This window comes from Chroicocephalus ridibundus, chromosome 1 (genome assembly GCF_963924245.1).
Source record: "Chroicocephalus ridibundus chromosome 1, bChrRid1.1, whole genome shotgun sequence".
NCBI classification, from domain to species: domain Eukaryota; kingdom Metazoa; phylum Chordata; class Aves; order Charadriiformes; family Laridae; genus Chroicocephalus; species Chroicocephalus ridibundus.
Window position 1 is genome coordinate 181,430,622 of NC_086284.1, and position 27,823 is coordinate 181,458,444.

The 27,823-nt window shown below is 43.3% G+C and overlaps 1 protein-coding gene across 5 annotated transcripts; it reads left to right on the top strand.

The window, feature by feature from the left end:
• Positions 1–1,696: 1,696 nt before the first annotated feature.
• Positions 1,697–26,944, top strand: BEST3 (bestrophin 3). Of its 5 annotated transcripts, XM_063322964.1 has the most exons (10): positions 1,698–1,820; positions 5,568–5,737; positions 7,466–7,560; positions 8,131–8,364; positions 13,712–13,866; positions 14,567–14,644; positions 15,049–15,201; positions 18,565–18,645; positions 20,034–20,185; positions 22,570–26,944. In XM_063322964.1, exons 2-10 carry the CDS (start codon positions 5,586–5,588, stop codon positions 23,474–23,476), a joined length of 2,007 nt encoding a protein of 668 aa, XP_063179034.1. In that variant the 5' UTR covers positions 1,698–1,820; positions 5,568–5,585; the 3' UTR covers positions 23,477–26,944. The 5 variants fall into 5 exon arrangements, with proteins under 5 accessions (XP_063179036.1, XP_063179034.1, XP_063179035.1 ...); XM_063322966.1 differs by lacking the exon at positions 5,568–5,737 and having other exon boundaries at positions 1,697–1,820; XM_063322965.1 differs by lacking the exon at positions 14,567–14,644.
• Positions 26,945–27,823: the final 879 nt, after the last annotated feature.

Consider the following 27,823-nt stretch of genomic DNA (forward strand, 5'->3'; position numbering starts at 1 on the left):
ATTAGCTGGGAAAGGATGTGCGCAGCCAAGTCAGAGGGTGCAGTAAAGCCACAGAGCAGCCTCTGTTAGCAGGGGGTTTACACCAATCAAGTCTGCTTCTCTTGGGGAGGGGGGAAATAGAGAAGGAGAGATCATCACCTCTCTTTGGGAAAACTCCAGCAAGGATTTAGGGGCACTTTATTGATAAAAAGAGGAGTATTTCCTACAGAACTGGTGGCAACAGAGCTACACAGCTGGAAACATGTATTTGTTTCTGCCTCTGAACACACAGGGGCTGTGAATCTTGTGTCTTCTGCAAAACAGCTCAGAGCCAGTGGAGCAATCTCAGCCGCTCCAATTTGCAGGAAGACCGAAGAGCTGCCAGGAAAACCACCTGATACCCGCTGACACACAGAGGTGCTGTTATTTACTGCTCAGCAAGACCACCGAACGATCATACTCAGTAGAGAAAAATGTTTTAGGTCTAAGTAATTATTTTACCAGTGACCTTAAAATATCCCTGTTGTTCGGAGTTTTCTTTGCAGAGGGCAGTCACTGTAATAGGATCAGGCAGTATGTTTCTTCATGCCAAGTCACTGAATGCTAAAATGATTTGTCATCTTTCGCCACAGGCCACTGCCTGACACACACATGCCACAGTCTGATGTCTCGCCTGCTTTGACATCAAAGTATCTTCCTTCTGCCATTGCCAACAAGAAGAAAGGCAAACAATGGCAGCAACTTATTTTTTTTTCTGAGAGAGTTTTAATTAAATAAGTGGTCTCAAATAGCTTAATGAGACTCAGGCAGCGGGAAAAAACCTTTCATCATAAAATATATTAAATCTATAAATCTTGCTTACTCTCTCCCCCTGCATTTTTCTTTTATTTACTTCACAGTCGCATTATTTCATTCTCCGTAGAGATTAATGGCAACATTATATGACATCTCGTGGGCTTTCACAGTCTATCACCTTTTACAGCTCCCTCTTAATGCCGTGGATCGTAAAAGACAGAGTTCATCTCATTTTATAAAGAGGAAGGGAGGAAGAAGTCCTGTGCAGATCCTCCAGTTGCAGAAAGGCTTTCACATGCAGAAATGTACCATGTTCATGTGCCATGAATAGGTTCATTGAGTCTTTTGGTAACAGCAACTCTGCCTGTTTAGAGGGATGGGTAATTTCTACAGCATACCCCAGAGTCCTGATTTCCCAATTCGAATGAGCAATGCAGCAGTGCAGCAAAGGTGTGCTCCACGGTGACGTTGAGGTGCAGCCGAGGCACATTCCCAAGTTTGGTGGGGTTGTCTCCGGTCTTCCCGTTCATATGTAGTCAGTGCTACTGACTGATGTGTCTTCTCAGGGCTGGCTCAGAGAGATCACACTTTTCAAGCAAAGCCTCGGAGAAAAATGCTCCCTTCTCGTCCGTCCCGTTTTGGGGACAGGAAATAAAATGCAGAAAACTGGAGGTGCCAGCCAAACCATCGCAAGATTCTTTATTCAAATGAAAGGGGTCCTTCCGATGGCAAGTGGCGTTATAATTATAGACTAGAAAAGAGCAAGATCAGCAGCTGCTGCTGCTGCTGCTTGCGTTTGTTCCCTCTGTAACTGACAGGACAGAGTACTTGGCAAAAACAGACTTCCAGAAGTGGAAAGACATTTTAACCCCTGTTCTTGTCTGTCCACTCCTCCTGGGGCTCGGCAGCAGCAACCCCTTGCTTCAGGTTAAGGGAAGAGCAAGGTGACAATTGCAGACCTGAAGGGGACTTTATTTGGGACGTCTGAGGAAGAGGAAGGGTCCGGGATTTGCCTTTGGCCTTGGATTGCCAAATAAAAATAGCAGGTCAGTGGATATAGCATGCGCTTAATATGCTTTTATAGTTGGCTTAACTCGAATCTCTCTCGCTCACTTTCTCTACTATGCCATAAACCAAGAAATAAGGTGATACAATGACAAGGGGTAGGTCTGCACAGAGGCACTATTTATTTATACATTCTGTAATGTGCTTTTCATGGTCAGTTAGGAATCACTGATGGCTGTTATTTTTTACTGTGGTTTTTCTCTGAATCCTAATGCATCCTGAAATTCTCAGCCAGGCAAAAATCCCATTTACAGTTGGGTTCAATATTATTAGGGGGAAAAAAAAAAACATTTTATTTTTAGGTGTTTATGCCTAAAGCTTCCAATGATCGCAGCAAAAGTGGAGTAATATATAACTCACGTTTCAGCCTGTGCTTGAGAAAGTTTCTGAGAGGGAGCAAACACTGAGCAAAAGGAAAAGCAGTGTCACAGATATGAGCCAAAGTCTCTGCAGGTGTAAAATGGGCATAACTTGTATTATGTCCTCAAAACTGGCAAATCACACCAGCAGAAAGCCTAGCCCTATATCTGCTAATGAAATTAAGGGCAACGTGATTAAGAGGAAAGTCTTTCATGGCACCGGCTCCTGTGGTATCTAATCTAACACTCTCTGTCCTTCTGTGGCCCGGGCCAAAAGAGCGCTCAGGCAGGAATGTGCTGGGGGACATCGTTATGCTTTGCTCTTCCTGTCCATCTCAATTTTACCTTTTTAATTTCCTATGACCATGAGTAATCTTGGAAGCACCCTCGGTCAACGTGCTGCCCATGAACCAAGGGCTTGGGACCACCATGCAAGAAGCAGCCCCAGCGCAAGGCTTTATGCCAAAACTTCCCGCTGGTGGGGGGAGGAGGGCTGTACCCAAGTGGTTGTTCCCAGTTGTAAAAAGCACAAGTGCAGATTTAAATCTGTGTTTGCTATGTTGTGAAATCTAATCAGACAAACACATAGCTGTCTTTCAGAGCTTCATATAGTCTAAAGGAATCTTAGATCACCTAATCTGACTTAATGTATATTTTAGGACATTATATTATATTACCCTGAAGTCCTTATATGAACCCAATGATAAACGTTCAACAAAGCGTTTGCTTAGCAGGAAACTAAAATACAGTGCATCACAGGCAAGGCGGGGAAAGGAAACCAAGGCACTGAAGCTTGAAGTTGCTGTAAGAGTCCCGCTTTTCTTTGCCCCATTTCAGAGGCAGAAAGAAAAAGCTGCGGGCGTCCAGTGCCTCCCAAGCCAACGCAAAGAGTTTTCATTCCAAGCCAAGGGCATCAAGTAAAGTGCTAAGAGAGATGGCCGTAATCTGATTAAGTGAAATATAGTTGCTTGAATCAAGCAGGCAAATTGCACTTTGTGGAGAAAACTCTCCTCTCCCAGTCTAATGGGGGTGGGGGGAAAATATTCTTAATCCCGAATCCTATTATCATTACAGCTCTGCAATTGTGGCCAAAACCCATCCACTAGTCCTTGCAAGACAGGATTTGCTGCAGCTCTGTAGTGGACCCATTTTGTCCAGCTCAGCTAGAGGCCAGTTTCTGGCACTCTCTAGTCACTGATGCCTGGGAGGATGACTCCTTCCTGAACCCCATGTGCAGAAACTGAGAGACGTGGATTTGACACTAATCACTGCAGAGCTGCAGATGCCACGAGGGCGCTGCAGGCAATCTCGTTCCCTCCATTGCCCAGGACAGAAGGGACTGAGCAGAAAGGTTTACAGATGCCCAGACACCAGGGGAGACCAGCAGAGCCACTCAGCCCCAACCCTGTACATCCCAGCTATGTGAATTCCTCCTGAAGGTCATCTTTCATCAAACTGTATGCTCACATCTTAAAGATCCTAAACAACAGGATGTCTATCCAGTCCCCTGTTCTGATATTCGGTTGCTCCCGCAGTTAGCAATTTATGTTTTACTTCAGACTGCATTTGTCTAACTTCACCTTCTAATCATTGCACTGTGTTACACTGGGGGGTCCGGGTTCCTGCTAGGCCATAAGCCCTCACGTTATCAGATATATTTTCTGTATCTAAGTCCTCACACACAGGCAGTCCCACTGGAGGTTTCCATTGCAAATTGGCTATTAGTGGGGAGAGAGAGAGACACTTCTTGATGATAAGGCTTGAACACACATACTCCCTAGCATTAATGGCCAAGGGCTAAAGCCTATTACAGAGTTCCCAGGAAACTCAGTGTATCGTTAAGGGTGGTTTTTTACCCCATTCCTCCCCTATAGCCCAGCCACAGGTTTCTCCTATTGTTTATAAAGCTCTGTATCTGTTGGAGAATGGAAATCTCTGTTTCTATTTTCTTAAGCGTTGCATCCTGTCCGTAGGCTTTTTAGCAGACAGGACTGCATTTCTGCATGCCAGTCAGACAGTTTGGCTTCTGAATTGAACTTTTTGGAGTTCAACAACGACAACAAAAAATTTGAAGGCCTGTGCCAAGTCTCAGAAACAGGAAAACTATCATTTGGATGCTAAAGAGTAAAACCCATGTATTTTAAAAAAACAATAACCAAAAAAATATATCTCTGAGCCCACGCTGGCAAACCTTGAGCAGCCATTCTGCAGACAAGAAAGAAGAGACAGTCTGTCAGCAATAGAAGGCTTATGGTGTCTTTTCGCTGCTGATTCCCTTGGTGACTAAAAGAAAAAGTGGCACTTTTACAACTGAATTTTAATGGCTTACTTTATGCTCTGCATCAGAGACACAGCCAAGTTGCATAAAATACTATCAAGCCATCTATTAACTATGGGTTCAGGTTTTTTTTCTGAGAGTAAATGACCTACACTGGCATCAAGAAAATATAGGCAAGCATCATATTTATGGTACGCAATAACTACCCTGAGGCTTTGTGCTTGTCTTAGTTACTCCCTTTCATTCATGCTGTACAAAACTGCTTTCATCCACATTTGGAGTTCAGAGTTTTTTGTTAGTTCATAAAAGTTCTTGTAGTGTCTCCCTATACTGGGTAAGGAAGTAACAAACCCAGCATAAAATATTTACCTGTATACTTTTAGTACTGCTTTAATTACACTGTGTCACACGCTGCCTACCTGAGGAACCCTGTGGCTTTTTTTCGCATGGCCATGCAGTGCAGAAGTATTGATGAGTATGTCTAGCTGCCAAGCAGAGAAATAACAGGGTTCCCCATCTGATCTCAGCTGCTGTCGTAACCGTTAATGAAAGAGGCAGTCTCCAAATCTCATTTGGTTTTAGATGAGTATAATTACCAAAGTCAGCTAAAAATAATACTGGCTGGGAAGGAAGGTGCATTTGTGAAATTTAGCTTTGCTTCTGTTGCTGGAGCGCTGACAAAGTTTTGAAAAAAATTTCAAGCAAATTTACTTCTTTTTCTTTGCTCACATCGGACTGAAGCAAACTGGGAATAAGCAAAGGCTTCGGAGGTGTAACATGTCCCTGCCACTGCTACCCAAACAGGCAGCCACGGTTGGTGCTAGCTGTTGCTTTTAGGTGGCTTTTGAGTTAAAGCCCAAATACGGCCTTGCATCAGTCAATCTGCAGGTCTCAATGGGGCTTGTAACTGCAAGATTTTTCGATTTCTCCCTCTCTCTACATATATAGAAGCACACAGAGCATGTATTTATGCATACATATACTATTTTATGTTTATACGTGTATGTATCTGTCTGTACAAAGGTGCATTCAGGTTAGAATATGCTGTCTAAAATGTTGTTGGTTTCCTGCTTCTCTTCTACTGTTTCTAGGCACAGCCTGCCAAGACGATGACAGTCACTTATTCCAGCAAAGTAGCAAATGCCACTTTCTTTGGATTTCACAGATTACTCCTAAAGTGGAAAGGCAGCATCTACAAATTGCTGTACAGAGAATTTATTGTTTTTGCTACTCTTTACACAGCGATAAGTGTGTTATACAGGTACACTCTTTCCAATTCACATCTCATTAAATGTTATACTGAAGTTTCACACCTCGTAGTGTTAGGCTGATGAATGATGGTTGAGGGGAGGGGAGGTTACTACATAATTATTGTCTTTACCTTGGACCTTTTCTAATGTCCTTTCCTTTCCACATTTACTCCAATGTGTCAGAGAAAGCAAGTAGGGTATAAATAAAATACTGCCTATCGTATTCAGCTGATTCTACCTTCAGCCCAGCATTGAGCAACCATCCTACTGAAGTTAGCCTAAATAAACAGCCATAGCTAGCCTGTATTATATAGTTTTTACTGTTCTGATGTTGAGTTGGCAGTGGCAAGTGTGCCTCTGCTTTAAATGATAAGTATAGACCTTTCATTCTACTTGCAAAACTGTGTCTTCAGTTGCTCAGTGGTAATTTCTTTAACAACCCTGAAAGGTGATAATTTGGGAGCCAGGTTATATAGTTAGGACAAGCAAAGTTTTGCTTAAGGCTAGGATGGCATGGCGAACTTTATTTTTAAGCTTGCAGCGGGCCAAGAAGAACTGCATGGAAACCAGACAAGTTGTTACCTGTGTGTCACCCAGCACCTGGGGGGGTCACATGCTAGGAGAGTTGCTTCTTCCACCGAGGTGTGAATTAAACACCGGTGTGACAGATGCAATGCATCAATTAGTACAGAGAAACTTTTAATTGATGAAGTACACTACACAGAAGTATCAAAATCATGATTCAGCTCTTACCTTGATCTGTAATTAGACCCCAGTGTTTGCTTTTTATGTGAAGCATGGAGAAAATGAGCTTCAGTTTGTCTGTGATTAATCGCTAATTTTCCAAAATGTTCAGTAATCTATCCCTGTGAACTTGGAAAGAAAACTACAGCATTAATATGTAAAGAAACACCACAGTCTCACATTTATTTAAATTAATCTGGTTTTACTGAAATGTTAGGTAATTAAAGACCATGGTAAATACACCATGGAAAGCTTTCTATATGCGCTCCAGGTTGTATTGCACAATTCTAAGCAAAACCTGCCAAATATTTGTCATGTATTCTTTTTATATGAAATCAAAGAATAACTGAAATACTCATCTATACAAATAAAAAAAGAATGTTTGTATTAAAGCTTGTTGTATTTCATTAGGTATCTTTTTCCATAGGCAGATGCTGCCCTTCTCCACTCATTTTCTGTCATCTGGTGAATATTTTCGACACTGCAAAATAAATACAGTTGTTGTGTTTTTAATCTTGTGGAGAAAAAAAATTTCGTAGGAGTAAGAGTAAAAAAACCTGCTGCAGCAATGTAGCATTTTCAAATAAGAACAATTAGAAACTGGTAACCTTTTGCAATTCAAGCAGACCTGAGCATTTTTATTGAATAGCCCTCTGAAAAAGGAGAGCAAGCTCTATCTGTAGACTTATGGCTTCCAATCATCATTGGTCTGTATGAGACAGCAAGCTAATTCTCCAGGTGTATTGATCCTAATTAGTAGTGCCAGTCAAATTAGTCATGAGAAAACTGCAAAGACCAGGGAATAATATTGTCTTCTCCTCCAGCTCCTTTACTACATGCCAAAAGTGTTCTGCACTTTACCTTTAAGAATTTGCTTGAAGACATTAGCCAGGGTTGCTCCCAGCTGCACATACCTGATTATTTATACATATTTGCACCTTGTAGCTGGTGCCAGAATATTATGAAAGGACAGATACATTTTATTTTTGCTGCAGATTTTTTCTTACAGGTAGCCAAAAACGGTTCTTTGAAAAATTATCAATTTACTGTGACAAATATGCTGAACAAATCCCGGTAACTTTTGTGCTCGGTAAGTACAGGTTACATGTGAAATTATTCTCCAACACTGTCTCTGTTCAGGCATTTGGTGAATGTCTGTGCATGGAAGCATTTCAGAGCTGAGGGGCATATGGGAGGTTAGAGGGTCACAATAAAATAATCAGCTTCCAACAGGTCTCCTTAAATTCAAGTTGGTTTTGTCACATCAACATTTATGCTCATGTTCTTAATATACCAACAAAAGAGTAAAGTTTCTGTGTGTATATATATATGCGTGTGTGTATATATATATAGTGCCCACTAACAGTGATAGATTATGCCTGATCTTTCAAAGCACTAAATCCGCTCAAGGTTCACTACAGAAGAGAAAATTTGGAAGTTCATGAGTATGAGATACTCAGCTGGAACGGGCCACTAATTTGCAGTGTCTATTAAATAATTAGCACTGATTGCATCCTGGGTTTTGACGTGACTTACTGCATTTATTCTGGGAAATGTAGCAACTAAGTTATATGAGTAACATTCTGCAAGCTAAATCAAAGTAACATAAAGAGAAATCCTGATAGGCACTGGACTTTTTCTTTTTCCTTCTAACCCCTAGGTTTCTATGTTACTTTGGTGGTGAATCGCTGGTGGAACCAGTTTGTGAACTTACCATGGCCGGATCGACTGATGTTCCTCATCTCTAGCTGTGTCCAGGGCAGAGATGAATATGGGCGCTTGCTGAGGAGGACTCTTATGCGTTATGTGAATTTGACATCTCTGCTGATCTTTCGCTCCGTGAGCACAGCCGTGTACAAAAGGTTCCCCACCATGGACCACGTGGTAGGAGCAGGTACTTCTGAGTCCTTCTCCCCAGAAATGTCCTTCCTTTCCCTCACAGGTGGGGGCACAGGGAGGGAAGGAGCCAGACTCATTTTTTCCTTCCTCTTTGGCCTCATGTGTGTCTCATACTAACCCATGTCAAAGGTACCACGTATTTTGTCAGCGGCTTAAATGACGTACCCTTAAGCGTGCATCTTTAATGCTCTTAAAGTCTTCATCTAGTGACACTATAGAAATCAAATGAGTTTGAGGCTCTTATGTGGATCTACTCTCAGATGTCATGGAAGCAATAGGTCTGCCCCAAACACGCAGGCATGTGAAGCAGGTACAGCGTTCTCCAAAGCGTGACAAATAATGTAGTTGCACTGTAGTATGATGCAGTAGGAATGGTGACTTGTTATATGGCATTACCTCCATGTCTAGGATACAACTTTGTCTCGTGTATCAGACAGATCTCTGCAGGCACTTCACAAGTACAGCTTTATCTCAATTTATTTTAAGTAGATTGCTTCTAAAAATGCACAACATTTTTAGTGTTGTGATATACTTAAAACCCCCAGCCCCAAGGGTTTTTTCTTTAGATTTAAAACCTCACCTTAAGCTTAGTTTTCCAGGGATAAATATACTATGCATTACGCGTGTCTTTATTTTCTGTTTGTTTTGATAACACAGTGAGTGTGATGATGGGGAATAGAGTTCAGTCATGTAAGACTTGCTTGTCTATGAAGGACTGTCCGCTGAGTATTTGAAGGCAAGGTGTGATGCCGTGCCTTCTGACTGGCATGGTCGCTGTCAGGGGTAGGACACCAATGCGAAGGAGTGGGGATCTGTTCCAAATAGGAGAAGTCATACATTTTTTACTGAACCTCTTGCATTTCTTAAAATTATTCCTTTGGCAGAGATTAGTAAGCAAAGTTGTAGCAAGTTAAAATATGCAGTGTGTATATACATATACACATTTGAAATATGTGTGAGAAGCTTTGGAAATTAAAAAAAAAATCCAGGCAGAAAGCACTGATCTTACTGAAAAAAATTATTTGTGTTTGATTCAGTTGGATTCTGAAGTTCTCTTCCTTGTGCTGTTCAACAAAGCTGTTTACCTGAGCCTGTGAGAGGTCAAGGGAGCTTCTGTCACTCTCCCCAGCAATCTGCTTCTAGTAGGCATTGGAAAATTACAACATTTCCAGCAGGGTAATCCAGCTCTGCCTCCCTATTGCTAAAGACAATCTGTTCCAAAAGAGACAAAATGTCACAGTGTTGTACAAAAATTGTAGACTGGAAAACGTGTTTTGGTTGTTTTGGGTTGTTGTTTTTTTAACAGTGGAAAATATTCTACTATAAACTGCATAACTAAGTATTGATAGTGTAGTCAGTTCTGTGGATTTCAGTATTTATTCTGTAGGTTTTAATGCATATTGTGCCACAGAATTTTTGTTGAGGCAGTACTGAGCACTTGAGGGTATATTTTGTTCCCACTAACATCCAGCCATTAAAACAGTACTCTGCAATTATCCCCTCCCTAGCTCCCTATGGCATTACGTATCAGACTGCATGGGAGTGCAGCACTTAATATGAACGTGAGTGGCAGAATCTGATACTTGCAGCACGGTCGTCATTGAAACAACTTGTGCCGATTTTGCATTTCATTATCAAACTGGGAACTGCCACAGCGTAACTATTGCTACACATTTCTCAGCAAATGAACTGCTTAAATTCATAGATTTTAAATCCGAGAACAGTATCATGATAATCTAGTCTGACTCATCCATAACACAAGGCAAAAAGCTTCCTCACAACATCCCTTATCATGTTGCAATTTCTGACTGAGCTATTAAATCTTCTAGGAACATAACCAGCCCTGATTTAAAATACAGCTGGGTATACTGGAGAGACTACACCACATCCTAGGTGAACTGACATTCACAATGGTGAACTCATTGGTGAAAAGTGAAATTTTATTCTCAGTCTGAACTTGCACAGAGTCATCTTCTAGTCACTGGATTTGTAATGGGGTTGAGTTGTTCTTTTTCTAGTTAGATGAAAACACCATTTTTCTCTCAATAGCTACCTGTGCATAAAGGCTTGAATAAACTTAGGAGCTTCTCGTTCTGTAGTCTCTCCCTACAAGGTATGGTCTTCACTGCTGGATCTGCCTCCTAACTCTTTTCCAAAGTCTTTTTCATTTTTTAGCATTCTTTATGGAGCTGTAGGCTGTAGATACATGTAGATTCATGACATTATGATGTTGAGCACTGCGGCACGTATGCCGTAAGTGTCAGATGCATAGCAGCAGTCCTGAGCATACCAATCCCATTGGCTACAAGCTGCAAGAGGGACACTGGATGCTCAAGAACACGAGTCTTAAAAAACATGAGTAATGAGTCAGCAGCTGGGCAGAGAGCAACCCGGAACAGCTGACAGGAAATGCTGAAGAGAAACATGAGGTGTGAGCCCAACTACATCAATGCCGGTGGACAGCTGAAGTTTGCAGCTTCAAATCCTCTACTGGAGTGAAGTACCTAAATTAATTCTTTCCCACATAACACAGAAGCAGAAAGTGAAACTTTTATCTACTTGACCATTGTTAGTGCACTCTGGAGATGTGGGAGATGACCTCTTTTCAGTTCCTTCTTATCTAACCACTCGCCTTCAGAGCATTTGGCATGGGTCCCCTGAGCCAGTCTTGTCTCAAACCATTCAGTTTTGATGGGAGAACTGAATACTCTTCCAATCACTTGAGGGAGAGCACGAATGACTTTTTCCAGCTGGGCTTGTGTTCTCATCTGTAATTTTCCCGTAAGACCACTTTGACTGCCACTGTTCACACTAGTGGACTTTCATTCTTTATTGATTGCATCCACGTCAAGCTTTTCATGCTTTCACAAGGATTCAGTGCCCTGTCATTCCTTAGACCACCCTTTTCAAGATCTTGGCACAGTATTTGCCAAATATTGCCAGTTTTCTGGAGCTGCTCCAGTCTTCCAGGGCTTGTCAAAAACAGTGCTCTTGTCCAGAGAGTTCCTCACTTAATTCTTTGAGTATTCCTGAATAGTATGACCGTATTTAGAAACCATTTAATTTTAATAACTGAGGTTTGATATTCTCCCCTGTATTTGATGGAATATAAAGTGTTTCTTTACTGCTGCAATGAGAGCAAGTGGTTCAGAACTGCATATTGTTTGTATTGCTATAACCTTCACCAGCAGTAAGAGCGATCCAGAATTGTTTCAAATTTTCTATGATAAGGATACTAGGCATTATTAATATCCATCAAAGAGAATATTTAATTAATACAAACATCTTACCTTTAAAAATAATGACAATATGAATGTTATTGTTAGAAGAACAAGGCTTTGTTGAGCTTTTCTGAACAAAAAGGTACCCAGTTTCAGTGGAGAGCTGCAATGATCCTTGTAGCTTTGCTGTTCTTCATGACCCACTCAGGCTGTGTCCTTCCAGGTGACGACTTCCCCGAGCCTCTCAAGTGACTTGCATCCAGTGTTTACTCCAGACTGTCAATTTTCTGATATTTGGTCTGTCTGTTTCAGCCTGATAGAAACATCATTTCCTGCCCTGTAATGAGCAGCCCAGCCAGCCAAAAATCAAAGGCACCCTGAAAGACTGACTTTTAGAAGTCATGACTAGCAGGTCAATTTATCTGGTTGCCTGATTATTTCTGTTCAGTTGGTTATGAGAGCTGGCTGCTAACTGCCCAGGGATCTTTTAAAAGCTGTATCTTATTCTGTTCTCAAATTCCAGGATACTGCAGGAGTACTGTGTCTTGCTGCTGAACTTTCCATCTTCCATAGAATTTTCTGTCCTGCCCTGTATTTCTTCTCCATAGTTGCAGTATTTCATACCTCCTGTGTTGACTTATTGCAACCGTACAACAATGGCATTTTCCTCAATAACAGAATATTTAAGAAGGTCACCTTGTTTAACAAATCTCCTGTTATCTTATTCACATTTTTATATGAAATGCAACTGAGTTTGTGTATATTTATATTTTGGCCGCTTCATATATCATTAGCAATGTTAGTAACAACGGGACAATTCTTATTTACTAGTTGGAGACTAGAAAGAAAATCCTGTCTCTTCTCAATTCCCTTATTGAATTTTCAGCACTCAAACTTGTAATTAATTGTCTGAGCCACTAATTTTGGAGCTGCCATGCTACTAGTTTTGTCCCATTTTGGAGCTAAAGTCAACACAATAAATGAAGCCTTATACCTGCCCTGGTAGGTGACACACACACACACCTGAGGAAAAACTGAGATCCCCCAAACCTTAAGATTGCTCCAACCCCAGAAAATCCAGGATTTGGACAAAGGAAAATGTGAAGTTCCCCCTCATGAATTTTCTGAGGTTGTTTTCTCAAAGGCGGGGTGGAAGAAGGACAGCAGAGCAGAGCTTTCTTACCCAAGGGGGTAGAGCTGTTGCTCCAGAAACCGGCTGCTCCCGTGCCCGTCCCAGGCAGCGAGCTGCTCTGGTGCAGGTTTTATCCCACACAGCCCTGGCTCCCCTGCTATCTGACCTTGGACTCGCTTGCAGCAGGGGGAAGCAGGGCTTCGCAAGGCCAGGGGAACTCTGCAGGAAACCTAATACCTTCCCGGTGCCCCAGCAAAGGCAAATTGCCAGGCAGAGAGCGGCTTCAGCCTGCTGCCCCACAGCACGTCATCTGGCCCTGTGTCCCGCTAGCAGCGGGATTTCTGTGCATGATTCCTTTTCCATCTCCGCACGCCTCCGTAACCCCAAAGAAAACACAAAACACAATCTGGCAGGGAAGTATTTTGCTGGCAGAAGGCATGCTCTCTGTTGAGCTCTGTTTCATGCATGCACTTGTATCCTCTTGTTGCTTGCTCACTGCTTTGCAGATTTAACACAAAATTATCAGAATCAGAGGGTCACGTAACTGCCCTTATAACATATGTTGAGATGCTGCTAAAAGCCATTATTGCTGAAAAGTGATAGTTCCTTGACTGATGTATCCAGTTCCTTATTTTTCTGAAAGCAGAGTATAAAACTGGAGAGTAATTTGCATCTTTCTTAGTATTCTATGTATCTACAATATGTCAGCAGTCAGATATGAGGACACAGTAATAGCAAGTTATTAAGTATATTGATCAAGAGAGATTTTGAATAGGTAGTTATTGCAAAAAGAAGTTGTTTCAACCAAGATCTATCCTGGCCAAAAAGCTCAAAAAAAAGAGGAGGTGGCTACTAGTTAGAATTATAAATAGTGTTTTGCATAGTTTTATGCAAATATCACATAAACAGATTCAAACATATTCAAAACTTATAAAATCTGTTTAACTGGCTGCACAGAATAAATGAAGTCTTTGTTTTTACATAAATAGGTTTTATGACAAGATATGAAAGAAAAATTTTTGATGACCTTAAGTCTCCCCACCTTAAATACTGGGTTCCATTTGTCTGGTTTGGAAACTTGGCATCAAGGGCACGAAAAGAGGGAAGAATTCGAGACAGTGTGGATCTGCAGACGCTGATGAATGTAAGTAGAAGTAGTAAATCTACAGAAAACTAATCTGAAATTACTATGAGGTAGCTTTTCACTTATATAATTTGATTTAGTATGCACGACTCTCGGGTCTCATCTAAACGATCTTACTCAAGATTTGTACCACTTTTCTCTGTGTACCGGTGTACACTCAAACACACACAGCAGCAGGTCGCTGTATATAAATGGTATTTATATGACCAAGAAGGTATTAACTGAAGCAACAAATTGATGAGTAAAAAATTAATGTAACATCACAGTAAATTCATAGTTGTTCCATTGCTGCAGGGAAAAAAATGAGAATAATTTGGCATTTTTGAGATTTTAATATCAGTTTCAGGGAAGATAATTTCCCTGAATATTTCATTAAGTGGTCAAACATCTTTTTATGATGTAATATATTCACTTTCATGTATCACTAGGCTGTAGATAAGATAAAAACAAAAGATAATTTATGAAGAAATATGTACTATACTAAGCATTCCAACTCCATAAACTAAGTGAATATTCAAACCTGACAATGGGGTGCTGGTTATAATTATGACATCAATTTATCTATACTACACTTTCTTATCTCCCTGTTTTTTTACATGAGCAAAAATGATTTGTAACAAAATGTTTATAATTTAGAATTGAATCTTATGTGATTTTAGGTTGTTGGGGGTTGTTTTTTCTTTTTTTTTTTCCCTTGTAGGAGATGAATAAGTACCGGTCTTGGTGTAGTCTTTTGTTTGGTTATGACTGGGTTGGAATTCCACTGGTCTATACCCAGGTACCGAGACATTATCCTTTACAAAATTTGAAATGCAATTTCCAGAAAAGGGGAGTTTGGTGCAAAACATCCATAGACTCAACCAGAGTCTCTGAGCTGTTGAGCACTTGCTGACCCTCATGGGACTATGGACACCTGACTAACTATTTAAGTCATATTTAATGCAGAGATGTTTTCAAGGCCTTGCGTAATTTGGGAGAGGGGAGGGAAGCACTGAAATTTTTTTTATGTTTCCTGGGTCTTCTTCCTTGCTATAACTATTGCAATGGCCTCTCTATCTGTAATACGTCCCTACAGATTTGTAAATTATATAGCGAAAGGCAGTCCGAGGCCTTTGGGTGTTTCTGGCCTTATGCATAGGATTGTATGATTGCATGATTTCAATGAAGTTTTGTTCTTTGCAGGTTGTCACTCTCGCAGTCTATACTTTTTTCTTTGCCTGCCTGATAGGGCGCCAGTTTTTGGATACTGACCAAGGGTACCAGGGACATGACTTAGATCTTTACATTCCAATCTTCACACTATTACAGTTCTTCTTCTACGCAGGATGGCTCAAGGTAAACTAGCTTTCTGGAAAGGTCATGGGGGAAGCTGGTGAAGGTGTCAGAGATGAAGTCAAGGTGTCAGATTTGTGGCACACTGTAAAATCACCAAAGATTAATGGAGTTACAGCAGAGATGAATTGGGCCCAAAGTGTTCTGTGGTCATAAAGAAACATCATCCGATATGTTTTTAATTCTTGCCAGATCTTACAGTAAGAAACAGTCGGGAACCTCAAAGAGCCCATTTTAGTAGGACCAGTGCAGCCACAACTCCCCAGGGAAGTATTACTCCAGCAAAATCAGGCCCCAGAACTTGGACTATAAAATGACAGATTAAAAAAACAAAACCAAACACTTTCTCCCACTGTGCTATGCGACGGGGAAATGTTGCTGCAGACCTGGCATGGGCTGAAAGGGTCTGAATCATATTTTCTTCTTATGATCAAAGCCAGCCTTTAGTATCTGCTGTTAACTTAATCAGATGCAGGCAATTAAAGGTCTCTAGTTCCAGAGGGCTATCAAACAGTGACAGTCAATATTGGCTACAACCCCACCACATAAAAACGTTCATTAAAAAGAAGAGTATAGAAGGAATTGGATGCTACCCATCATCCCATTGATGGCTGGTCAGTTAGCATATCACCATCAATCTGATAGTTGAGTAATTAAGCCACATACCTCACAGCAGTTCTTTAATCTGCAGTGAATATCAAGGTAGACTAACTGGGAAAAAGTTTCAAATAAAAAGCAAATTAGTACATTAGGGTCTATGTGCATTAAAGATTTCCTTTTGGGATTATCAGTCATGGCTGGAAACTTAGAGCTAACTTTTCTGTTAGGGTATAAATTGCACAAAATTGGCCAGTTTTAGAGCCCCCTTCCCACAGCCAGCTCCGAATGGTAAAGAAGGCAGCACACAGAGCTGGCAGATCGCAGGGACAGTAAAGTGCCTGCAGGGCAAGCTCCTCTAGTCCTGTGTCCTAGAAAATTGGGAGGGAAAAGGGGTTTGCCGCACAGGGACCAGCCTGGAGGGGAAGCAGGAGAGAGAGGAGGGGAGGCTGTCAGGGCAGGGGGAGTGTTCTTCTCCTGCAGAAATGGGGAGCTTTATCTCTAGGCAATGTCTTCCAGGGTTTTACAAGCAGGTTACAAAACTGTAAGCTGTTCCCCTTGACTGCCCTGCTAGTGCTCCTGAGGCGGGAATGGTTTCCCCTTCATCAGCATCCAAGGCTGTCAGTAGCATCTCTTCCAGTTAGGCTCAAGGGCTTCCAGCCAACTCCTGGCTATGGCAGGTAGGAGATGCCATTGTAACTGAAAAATCTTCCACATAAGGAAATGCAAGGGAGGAGAAGCAGTTTTAAAAAGCAAATTTAATATCAGCAGTGCTCCCTCAGACCGGAGGCTTGTCCAAACCTGCAGTGCCCCCAAGTCGGGATATTTCTGTCTTGAAGGTTACAGCCGGTTTCCTGCTGAGTGCCTTGGGCTTTGGCTGCCAGGCTGCAGAAAGGCTATTGACTTCCAGTAACTTGGCAATTCCTCAGAAATTATGGCTAAACTGAGCTCATTCCTTGGCCTCGGGCCTGGTTTGTTATACCTACAATACAGGGGCAAAGTTTCCCATCACATGAAACACTTCTAAGTCACCATTTTCATTACAGGGATAGATGGACTGTCCAAATACAGGGCTTAGTTGTCCAGCACTACATTCCTTTTTGGAGAATAAAGTCACGTCTCACATGCCAGGACCAGGTCAGCCAAGCAGAAGGCCACCGCTGTTGTTCCCTCTGTCCCATCCCTGCTCACTTTCTTTAGCTCATGTGACAGGTTTTGCAATGGATTTTTGGGCAGTGATTCCCTGGTTTACACCGAGATGATCCAGTGTCTTCCCTGGAGAGACGCAATGTAGTCCGCGTTCTGGCTCATTCCTGTTGCAGCACGTCCATAGCTGTACCCCAAATTTAATGACACGGGGCACACCAAGGAGTATAAGCAGAGGTGTCCCCTGCCTTACGGGTGTTTGTGTCATGTTAGTCTGCTCAGCAGTTCAGCGGTCATTCTGATGGCCTGGGAAATGGTGGCCTAGGAGAGTCAGCAAGTGCTCACCCAGTGGTACAACCTAGAGGCACATAGGAATACATAGCCAGGGAGTGACTGCCTTACTATCATAAGTTATTTAGGTGATGATAGCCATCCATAGCAAGGTTCGTGAGCAGGGCTGTTTAATCATACAGTCGCTTCATCCATATCCACGTTAAACCGGGGACCTGGCCACTGCTTCTGTGCACAGCCCTGCTGACTACCAGGAAGGCCTGGGAGGGTCAGCAAGAACGTGATTGGCTTCAAAGCTAGGGCTTAAAAAGACAAACAGAAAGAGAAAAACCTGAAGGGGAGAGGATATTTAATCTCAGTGTACCAAGGAACTGAGAAAAAGAGAATCAGTCTGAATTGCCTAAAACTTTTTACTTTTAAAATTTTTCCTATTTCATCTTCTTTTTCTCCCTCAGCATCTATGAGCTTTCTCCCCACAATGTCCTTTGGTGATCATGGGGATGGGTGGTCAGTCTCTGGTTGTTTTTTCATTTTTTTATTCCTCTGTGAGGGCAGGACTGGATAAGGCTGTGGGCAGCCAGAGAGGTTTCCTTTCCCAGCCTAGTTCCCAGACTAAGGCACCTCACCACAAAAGTGCCTGAGCTCACTGCTTGGTTGTCTCCTCCATGGGATGAGCTTCTCCCCTCCAGTTTTAATCACTTCATGTGCAGAAACCCAAAACATCAGCCTGAACTAAACAAACTCAAGCCCTGTCTCTTGGCTTTGGCTAGCATGATGCATGGCACCCACTTGAATCAAGCCTTTTGGTGGGATGCTTTTCCTGAAAAGCTTCAGAGGGATGCCACCAGCATCACCCCCGATAAAGAAGCAGGGGCTGAAGGCTGAGCGGGAGAGATGAGCTGTACTGCCTCTGGCAGATTCCAGCTGTGGGGCTCGGGAATACTGACCTAATGGGCTGGTGGAGTATCGTAGACCATAATGCAATAACAGAGCCTCTAGCTGCTAAACCATTCATTTAAATCAGCCAAGACAACAGTAAGGGAAGGTAATGACTATCTTGTGTGACAATTACCGTGGCCCAGACATGTCTTGATTCCCAGTAGGCCAGTGCCGACAATCATGATTGACAGCACCAATGAGGCACCGAGGTATGAATCTATAGGGAAAGCAAGCTGTTCCTTCGCTAGGCTGGCAAAACCATCATACCGGAGCTTATGCTATGATTGCAACTGACAGGCAGGGAGAGAGAGAAAAATCAGAGCCTATTTTCTCTGCGGCAGCGGTCCTGACATGGTATGCCAACTTCTATTCACTGTCTCATTTTCCTTTCAGGTCGCTGAACAACTTATTAATCCATTTGGAGAAGATGATGATGATTTTGAAACTAACTGGTGCATCGATAGAAATTTACAGGTTGCTGTTGTTATTTCTTCTTGCAGCTTTACCGTACCTTAGGTTATCATTACATTTAACCTTATTTCTTATATCGCGGTACAAATTAAGGGCAACAAGTGTCGTCAAAACAAATTCTTTCCCTGAAGGAGTATATATGGCTGTGATCCCCAGATTTTGTTTTTACAAGCTAATGCGTCCTGATGTAGGTATTTGGCATTTCTTGATGCCTGACTAAACATGCAAACAGCTGACCTCAAACTATAAGCTCACTTTATGCCCGGAAAAACACATAATGTAGGTCAATCCTGCACAATCCAAAAGCCATCTATTCCCACAGAGATGAGAACACATTTTGCTAATCTGAATGTCTAGAGATTACAATACTGTATATGAATCTTCCTTAAAAAAAAAAATGCAGTAAAGATATAGAAAATACTAAGCAGAGCCCTGAACTAGTAAGCAGGGCACATACCATGATTCATGTGGCGATGCTGCCACCCACGGCAGCATCTGTGGTCAGCAGAGGAGCCAGCGTCCTCAGTGGCAGGAGCTGTGAGGTGGCCAGGGTACAGATTTATTGCAGTTACACCCAATTCCCAAACAGCCCCTGTCTGTCATGCCATGAAGGAGCCCAAAGACATGAAAAGGTCCCATGGCACCCGCTGCTCCCCTTGCAGGTAGAGCCAAGCACAGGGTTGAGCTGGTGTCGGTGCCCATGTCTGCTGGGAACCACTGAGCCTGCAAAGCAGAGCCCAGGTGTTAGAGGGAGCACGGGCAGGGCAAACAAACCAGCACATTCGGCAAAGCAAGCAATGCAGGTATGCGCAGAAGTGGGAAAGACCTTCGCGCTGCCAAAGATGCTCTCTGGCTTAACACAACTTTAGGCTACTCATGCTATGGTGCCGCAGAACAATTTGTATAAAATGTTTGTATAAGATATTGGAAGGCTCTAGAACAGGATGGTCACATAGTTGGTTCTGAAAGTTTTAAAATATGGATGAAGCCTATCGGAAAGCTTCTCGACCTCTGGACATTTTAAGGAGTACAACTAATACTCTACACTGGTTTCCCATAGCACATGGAGGATCACATGCCCATTTAACTACATCATGCATGAGGAAAGGACTTCAATCTGATGCAAATAGCTTTGCAGCATAGAAGACTCAAGTTACAATAAATCTTATGCTTTCATGAGCATAGGAGGGTATATGGGGTATATTTGTATAATATTTGGTGTATGGGGTATATTTGATAATACTGAGTCTCTTCCCAGTGCCCAGGCCAGCATACACACCTGACTTTAAAGGGTTTCTGAAAGAAATGTTGACCCAGGGAGTACAAAGCAGATTATTTCATATACTGTACTATGTGGAAAGTGACAAGATTTATGTCAAAAAAAATTGAAGGTCTCACTTCTGGCGGTGGACGAGATGCACATGAACTTACCAAGGATGGAGAAAGATATTTACTGGAACGATTCCTCTGCCCGGCCGCCCTACACGAAAGCAGCTGCTGATTACTGTATTCCTTCGTTCCTTGGATCGACTATTGAAATGGGGTGAGTGGCTCTAATGCCATCAGACAGATCACCAGCCCTACAGCCCAGGTTGACTGAGGGACGGTCAGCACAGGGCTGCAGGCTGGGACAATCCTGTGAGCGGGGAAGATGGAGATGAGAAGTGATGCTACTGGGAGGGAGTGGACAGGCTGGTGTTGGTGGAATGATGTCTCCAGTGGTCCATGTGCTCATACGAATTGTGCCCCCATTGCTTGAATTGTGTAATTAATAAATAGAGTATGTTTGCAGGGAGGGTTTGTTGATAGTCTCTGAGCACGGGATGGCACCTGAAGGCAGTGACTGACTTTTCTTAATAATTTTTTATTTCCTACAGCTTCTTCATACATCCCCCCCATTAGCAAAATAGCTATTCCTTTGTTGTTTTGTTAGCAGATGATGGCTAAAATCAGTCCAGATTTTTGTGAAGATAAACAAGGAATAATCTTAAATATTGTAGGACTTTTCATTGGGTAATAAGCTAGAGATGGAAGCTGGAGTGGTCAGATTTTGTGAAGGGATAAAGAAGAGGAGTTATTTGCAGAGATCAATGCAAGGACCATCATTATAAAGAAACATATGGAGGATATAGGATCACCCTGCGTTGTCAGGATCTCTATGATAAATCAGTGATAGGCCAGTTAGCTTAGAAGCTCTTGAGTTTAAACGCTTGTGACATGCTGTAATATAGAATAGGTCAGTAAGTGTAAATAACACCATGCCTGAACAAATACCAGAGCAAGTAGATGTCTTTATCTGAAAATCTTTTTAAAACTTTATAGCAGCCATTTTTTTAACTTCAAAACTTATCTCAAGAAGTTTTTAATTTTTCCAAATTTTTCCAGCCTTTATCAAAATAAAATATGCTTACTTTTTTGCTTCATTTGGCCTGGAAATTGGTGTTTTCTCATTTTTATTCCTGTTATTTTTCCATTTTTTCATGCATCCTACTAAAAGGAACAATGGTCCTTTTAGTTCCTTTTATCATCATGCACAGCCTTTTCAGAATTTATTTGCTTCTGGAAAAACTATAAAATGGTCAAAACAAAAGTAAAAAAGAAAGTAAAAAAGTAAAGAAGAAAAACTCATAGAATATAATTTATTTTGCTGCAATTGCTAGGGGAGAAACGTGGCAAAGAAGAAACATTATTGTCTGCAAACAATTTTTTAATAAGAAGCACTTCACACAAAAAATGAAGGGGGGAGTGAATGAAAAATAGCTCCATGTTAGCCACTGTGAAATCCAAACAGCTCTGATGTGTTGACTTTTTTGTTAATTATTTTCTCCTCTGAACTGTTTCTCTGTTCATCTCTCTAAAAAAATGGGTAGCTCTTATGCAGACTTCAAGAACAAGGTCTAAAGATTCATCCAAGTCCAAAGCAAATATATAAAACTTGAGCTCAAATACAAAGTCTTCTCCAGCCCCCTCAAACCAACATCTGAAACAGGTTGCCCAGAGAGGTGGTAGATGCCCCATCCCTGGAAACATTCAAGGTCAGTCTGGATGGGGCTCTGAGCAACCTGATATAGTTGAAGATGCCCCTGATCATTGCAGGGGAGTTGGATTAGATGACCTTTAAAGGTCCCTTCTAACCCAAATTATTCCATGATCTTCACAAATGCTGGATGAAGTTCCTCAGACCCTCTGGGTTAGCGTTGCCTTCTGTGCTCCTTGCCTCAGATTTGGCCCCAGCCCCTTCGCCATCCTTACCCTTAGGACAGGCAATGGGGCCAGTTTGGCTTGTCTTCTGGGGTGCACTGAGTCAGTAATGTGTACTGAATTGCCGGGCAGACACAGCAATAGTTGTTCTCAGAAACCACCAAGGCTGGGCAGGAGAAGAGTGTCAGGTACAGGTGGCAATTTCAGACACACTGTTGTGCCCCAGAGGTAAGTGAGATTTGACCATCTGAGTAATTCCAACATTTTTTGAAAGCGTTGCACTCTGCTTCCAGGAGTAGCTTTTTCCTGTTGCTATTTCTGCCTGAAGGATTCTCCTGAAAAACTATTTACTGCACCGAGCAGGGTTTCTTCCTCCCCTTTCCCTCACCCTAAGCACAAGCCTAGCCATGCAGAGCTGCCACAGAGGGCTGAAGCCCAAATATGAAATGGTGCCAGATGCCTGCCTGGATGCTCTCCCAGCCTGGTTCTCAGAAGAAGAGACACCTCTGGATGTGGAGAGCTTTCTGTGTGATCTGGCTGGTCCAAAGGCATAGGCCCTATTTCCTGGCACCCTCATCCTTTTTTCGCTCCTTCCATGCCCTTCCTTGAGGACACACTAGGGCCTTGGTTCCTATGTCTTCCTGCTGAGACAGCAGGATGTACATGCTTACAGACCACATGCTTCCTATGTGTAAGTGACACCTACTACCTGGCTTTATTTGGCAGGCTGGCTGATACCGAATTCCTCTATGGGGAAGAGTGGCCCTGGGAAGAGGAGAAACACCGAAGACAAGGTTCAGTGCTGAGAAGAGTCAAGAGATTTCTCAGCGTCCATGAGGGCCCTTCGTCCCCAGCTCACCGGCGCTACAGTCGACAGACAAGTGAGAATTCCGTGTTTTTCCCAGCAGACGAAAAGGGGCACATCAGACGGTTGCAGGAAATGCACACAAGAGGGAGACACTCTACCTCGAGCTTCAAGAAGAAACATGAAGGAGTTGACAGAAGTAACAGACTTCATAGTAGCAGAGATCTAGGACCCATAACTGAAACCTCAAGGAATGAGGCACAACTCAGTGACAGTGACACCTTATCCGAGACAAACAAACCAGTTCCTGAGGTCATCATCTCTGAAGCTGAGGAGAAAGCACCTGATGGGCTGGGCAAACCAGACCTGCAAAGAGAGCGCACCGCGAGCATGCCAGAACAAAAGCTCCAAAGGAGCCTAACTGAGGCAAATGTGTCTCTTCTGGACCATCCTTTTTTCCCCCCAGAAATGACTACATACATCCCAGGTTCTGAAGTGCATCAGTCACTTCCTACTGTGATAGGGGAGCCCAAACATGAACCCCATGGTAGTCACATAGCCGGTTTCATAGCAGATCCTGAGAGAAACCTTCAGCGATGGAGTTTACCAAGCTTCCATAGTCATAGTACAGTGTCAAACGCTGACGCTGCACCGCCTTTAACAGATTCTGGGACAACTTCACAACAAAGGACCTTCAGTGATGGAAAAAATGTTACTTCTGATGCTGCTCCAGAGGTGTTTGAGATGCAGCACTTATGGGAAAACCTGGATAGTAGAGAAACAGCCATAGTAGAATTTTCTAATGAGAAAAGTGAGAGAAAACTTTGACTGTGCTTCCCCTGGGTTTGACTGGTCTTCTTGTCTTCTCTTGAAAGTGGTTCTCACACAGATTTGCTGAAAGTGCAGAAGGGCAGACGCTATGCTCAGACAAGTCCTGAGCAAGATCCAACATAGGATTTGGGCAAGTAAATAGGAGGCATTATAGTGAAGTGCTTTAAGCCAGTTGGTCACTGGCTTGAAATCTGTGACCCTATGGGGAAAACATTTATAGGGAGAGCTGAGAGCCTGAGGAGTGAATGCAAACCAGCCAGCACACACAGCAGCGAGCTGTGTAGGCTCACCTAGAGGAAACACTGAGGTTATCAGAAGAGCAGAGGTGGCTCTGTCCACTTTGGTTCCACTCTGAACACTGCTACCTTTGGCCGCCCCTTCAGGTTAAGGTCCATGACATCCTTGTAAGACCCACCAACAGTTTTATTTTCTACTCAAGTGGCTAGAAGGGGAGGTGTGGGTTCAATTCCCTCCTCAATCTGGAGAGATTCAGTCCACCATCTCTCAATGCCTGGAGGAACACTTGAAAAATCAGGCTCCTTGCTTGTGTGGGGCAATAGCCCTGCTCCTGCTGAAGCTATGCCACTACAGAGTGCAAAAATAAAAGGATTAAATGTTTAACTTCATTAAGAAAAACAGAAGAGGCAAAACTGTGGATGAGCTGGGCATGGGATGTCTGAGCCTTGGTCTCTGCTCCTTGGAGCATGTATGTGGCATACCTCGTGGCTGTTTATTGTAAAATGCCCTTCCCAGGTGGCCTCCCTAATGACGACAGGGCTGTGGCACTCTCTCAAGGGATGATGGAGTTGCAGGGGCAACTGAGCTTAGGGCTCCACTCTTGCAGAGCTTCAGCTGGAAGTACAAAGGCTGCAGTCATGCCAGGGAGACAACCAAACGGCCGGGGACTACTAGCAAAAATTGTCTCTGCTTCCTTCTCCCCTCCCCTGTTCCCATGCTGCCCAGACGTACCGCACACATTCTCCATTAACCCAAACCTGAGCCAGCATTAGGTGGCTCCTGCTGCTCCAGGGATGGCCGAGCCACCTCTCTAAACCTCCTGGTAGCAACCTGGCCTTTCAGCTGCGGTTCCTGTAAGAAGTCTCAAAGCAGGCCCTGAAAGCAGCCACAGCTCTTTGTTTTTAGCTCTCACTCACATCTACATGAATGCAATGATGCCAGCATTCCCTACAAGTGAGGATCCAAGTAGATGGTCTTCCTAGACGAGGGAGAGACCGGATAGCTCAGGGGCTGGGAAGAACAGAGAGAGGGGGAGATGCAGAAAATGATGGGGGCTGCAACAGCCAGCAAGTGGTGTGGACTATATGGACAGCAAGTCCACCCACTCTCTTGCTCAGAAGGTTGCGCTTCAGACAACAAACCAGCATCTCTCCCAGGGTAACTGGTAGCCCAGTGGCTCCTGGGAGTCTTCAGGGACCCCCTGAGGCTGGGAAGGGAATGAACGGAGCTGCCTGCTCCTTCTCCTCTGGTCAACAGCTCACATGAAGAGACCTTCCAGTAGGTTATTGCATACAGCAGGACTCTGCTATCTCATCTGGGCAGGTTTTGATAAAAAAATCAACTGCCCTCCCCACTTCTGCTTCTTCCAGCTTTGTTTCAGTCTGGGAATTTTCTCCTGTTGGTGTGCATTAGATATGGTCTGAGCAGTGCCAACCTTTCAAATCCTTCAAAGGCACTAGACAAAAGCATATATATACCCATCAGTTTACGAAGCAGAGGGCACTTAGCCCAAGGAAGAGCTATTTAAACTCATATTATGGGAATTTCAGGTATGCAGAAAAGCCAAGCACAGATTTCCCAGGCACTTATGGAGGCACTTCTTCACACCATGAGATGAGGTGACGCCAGTGTCTGACAGTGGCTGAGTAGTAAGGTTGGATCACAGTTTTGGAGTAAGGCGTTCTGGTGCAACCTCACCCTTGCCACTCCGCAACAAGTCCTCAGGCAAATCCAGTTGCTATGATCAGGTTTGGCCAACAAAATGAGAACCTCAACAAAGCAAAATTATATTGAAATGAACAGAACCTTAGCCTAGCAGTCCCATTTTCTGGATGGCCCTTAGTAGGCAACACACAGCTTCTGGCAGCATCCTTTAGCTTTTCAGTCATCAGAGCTCCAGACTGCTGGGTCTCCCTGGGGAAGAGGATTCTATTGGCCTGTGACAATGATGGAAATGCATAGTTTTCCCTTCCCTACATCATCAGAGCAAAAAAGATTCCAGCATTCCCTCTTTCTTCCCTATTCCCTATTTCTTCTTTTAGCTGAAGCCACATTTTTCAATTCAATATCCAACAGCTGTGCATGTATAGGAAGGGTTTTCATCTGCTGTGGGGAAAGTCTGGCCTATCATCTAGCTCTCTTCTCACAGTACATAAGCTTGAGGAACTGTGCTTCTCTCTGTAAGGGAATTTAAGCCAGAAATTAGAGATGAGTTCAAGTGCTCACTACAAATCTTCACTGAGGGTCCAGTCCCACCACACCTCCTCACTCTCATCTTTTGCACAGCTTCCGCCAGGGTTTAAGGTGTTGGAGCAAAGTGCTCACCCTCCCCAACCCAGACATCAGTATGTTATTTTTCACTATGAGGGTGGTGAGGCACTGGAACAGGTTGCCCAGAGAGGTTGTGGATGCCCCATCCCTGGTAGTGTTCAATACCAGGTGAGCAGCCTGGTCTAGTGGGAGGTGTCCCTGCCCATGGCAGGGGGGTTGGAAATAGATGATCTTTAAGGTCCCTTCCAACATAAACCATTCTATGATTCTGTTTCATCCCGGCACTGCTAAGCCTGAAGAAGCCTTCCCAGCTTCTCATCATCCAGCTCTGCTCATCTTCTGTCATCTTCTCAGCCTGGCCGCTAGCTAGGATGCCCACTGCTGCTTTCCACCAGGACATTATGCATCTCATGAGCAATGATTTTGCTGCTTCTCCCACTCATTCTGCCAGCATTCCCTGGCCCAGCAACTGTATTCATTCTTCGATGGAGGCTAAGGGTGGCCACACAGTAGCCATTAGGTAGATAACAGCTTCAGTTAAGTCCCACAGGGGTGCCTATTAGACATGTAGCCGCATGTTAGATGAAGAATGACAGCTCTGAAGTCCCACAATGTAATCTGCAATACACAAATAGCGTTTCACACAGTGGGCCAGCTCCAGGTTAGCTATAATATTCTGTTTGTTGTTTGTAAAGGAGCTAGTGCTGGGATCAGTTACCGGAAAGAATTCCTCTCCTCATTTAGTCTGTTATCTCACTTTTGCAAACATCTGGGGGCTCTGATTTGTATTAAATTATCTTTTGGGATTATGTGCTCTCTTAGGCACTTTTCTCAGTAAGCTATTTGCCTTAGGACGGTAAATGGACTATTTTAGCAAACCCAACAATTTATGATTCATGTTCACCGGTATAAGCAATGTCGAATTATTGCATGAATAAAGGCACTTTGAGAAACACAGTCATCTTGACTGTATTGAACTGTCAAGAAGCACTTCTGGCAAAGGTTGGACCTACCGTGCCAGTCAACTTGATGTCTGCCAGGAACAGTAAGGAAGACCTACAGAAGCTGGCAAAGCTGGAAAAGACTGAGGAGAGAATAAGGCCAGGACAGACAAATAGATCAGAGCTTGCTCCCATCAAATGGTGTTAATGTTGAGCAGGATGAGATGTATCAGAACAAAGAGAGGGCTGGCCCCTGCACGTGCTCCCTGACTTTCCACCTATTTCTAGGATGCGTTCACGCTCTGCGCTGGAATTTGTAGAGAAAATGTTGGTGCAGGGACCAACCAGCTGCAGGCACATGTCCCACCACCCTTAAAATCCTCCATCAGAAATAACAGATCTCTGACTCTGACGGCAAGCTCGTGTTTGAGGAATATATACATGTTTTAGAAATAATGGAAAGGTACCAGAGCGTTAAGTCTGCTGCACAGTAGAGAAACAAAAATACCCTGCTGCTGTTAAATGGGTGATAGGGCTTTATAGAGGATTGTTTGTCTTGGTTTACGACCAAACAAATGACATTTTCTAGACAAACAAGTTAGCTCATGGTCACTCTGTTCTTCAGGAGTGATATGGACAAAGGGGAAACAAGGCAAGATCGGCCTGAAATACATGGTGACTTCGTACGGTTCAGTCTTGTCTGCAAAAAGAGGCAGCAGGCAGCAGAGTCCCCTTTGCTAGAGGTTGACAGCCTGGATGCCAAGTGTGTAACACAATGTGGCTGCAAATAGAGGGTCATGAAAACATGCTCCAGAGAGAGGGAGTATTTCATACTGGAAGGCACGGTCAGTATTTCAGAGATACCTACAGGCAGACCGTCTCACGTTAGTAATAC

Bases quoted from the DNA above. Each gene is read 5' to 3' on its own strand.
- BEST3 (XM_063322964.1), top strand. From the start codon at position 5,586: ATGACAGTCACTTATTCCAGCAAAGTAGCAAATGCCACTTTCTTTGGA. The intron at 8,365-13,711 runs GTACTTCTGAGT...TTACATAAATAG, and splicing joins GGACCACGTGGTAGGAGCAG to GTTTTATGACAAGATATGAA. The intron at 18,646-20,033 runs GTTGCTGTTGTT...AAAAAATTGAAG, and splicing joins GCATCGATAGAAATTTACAG to GTCTCACTTCTGGCGGTGGA.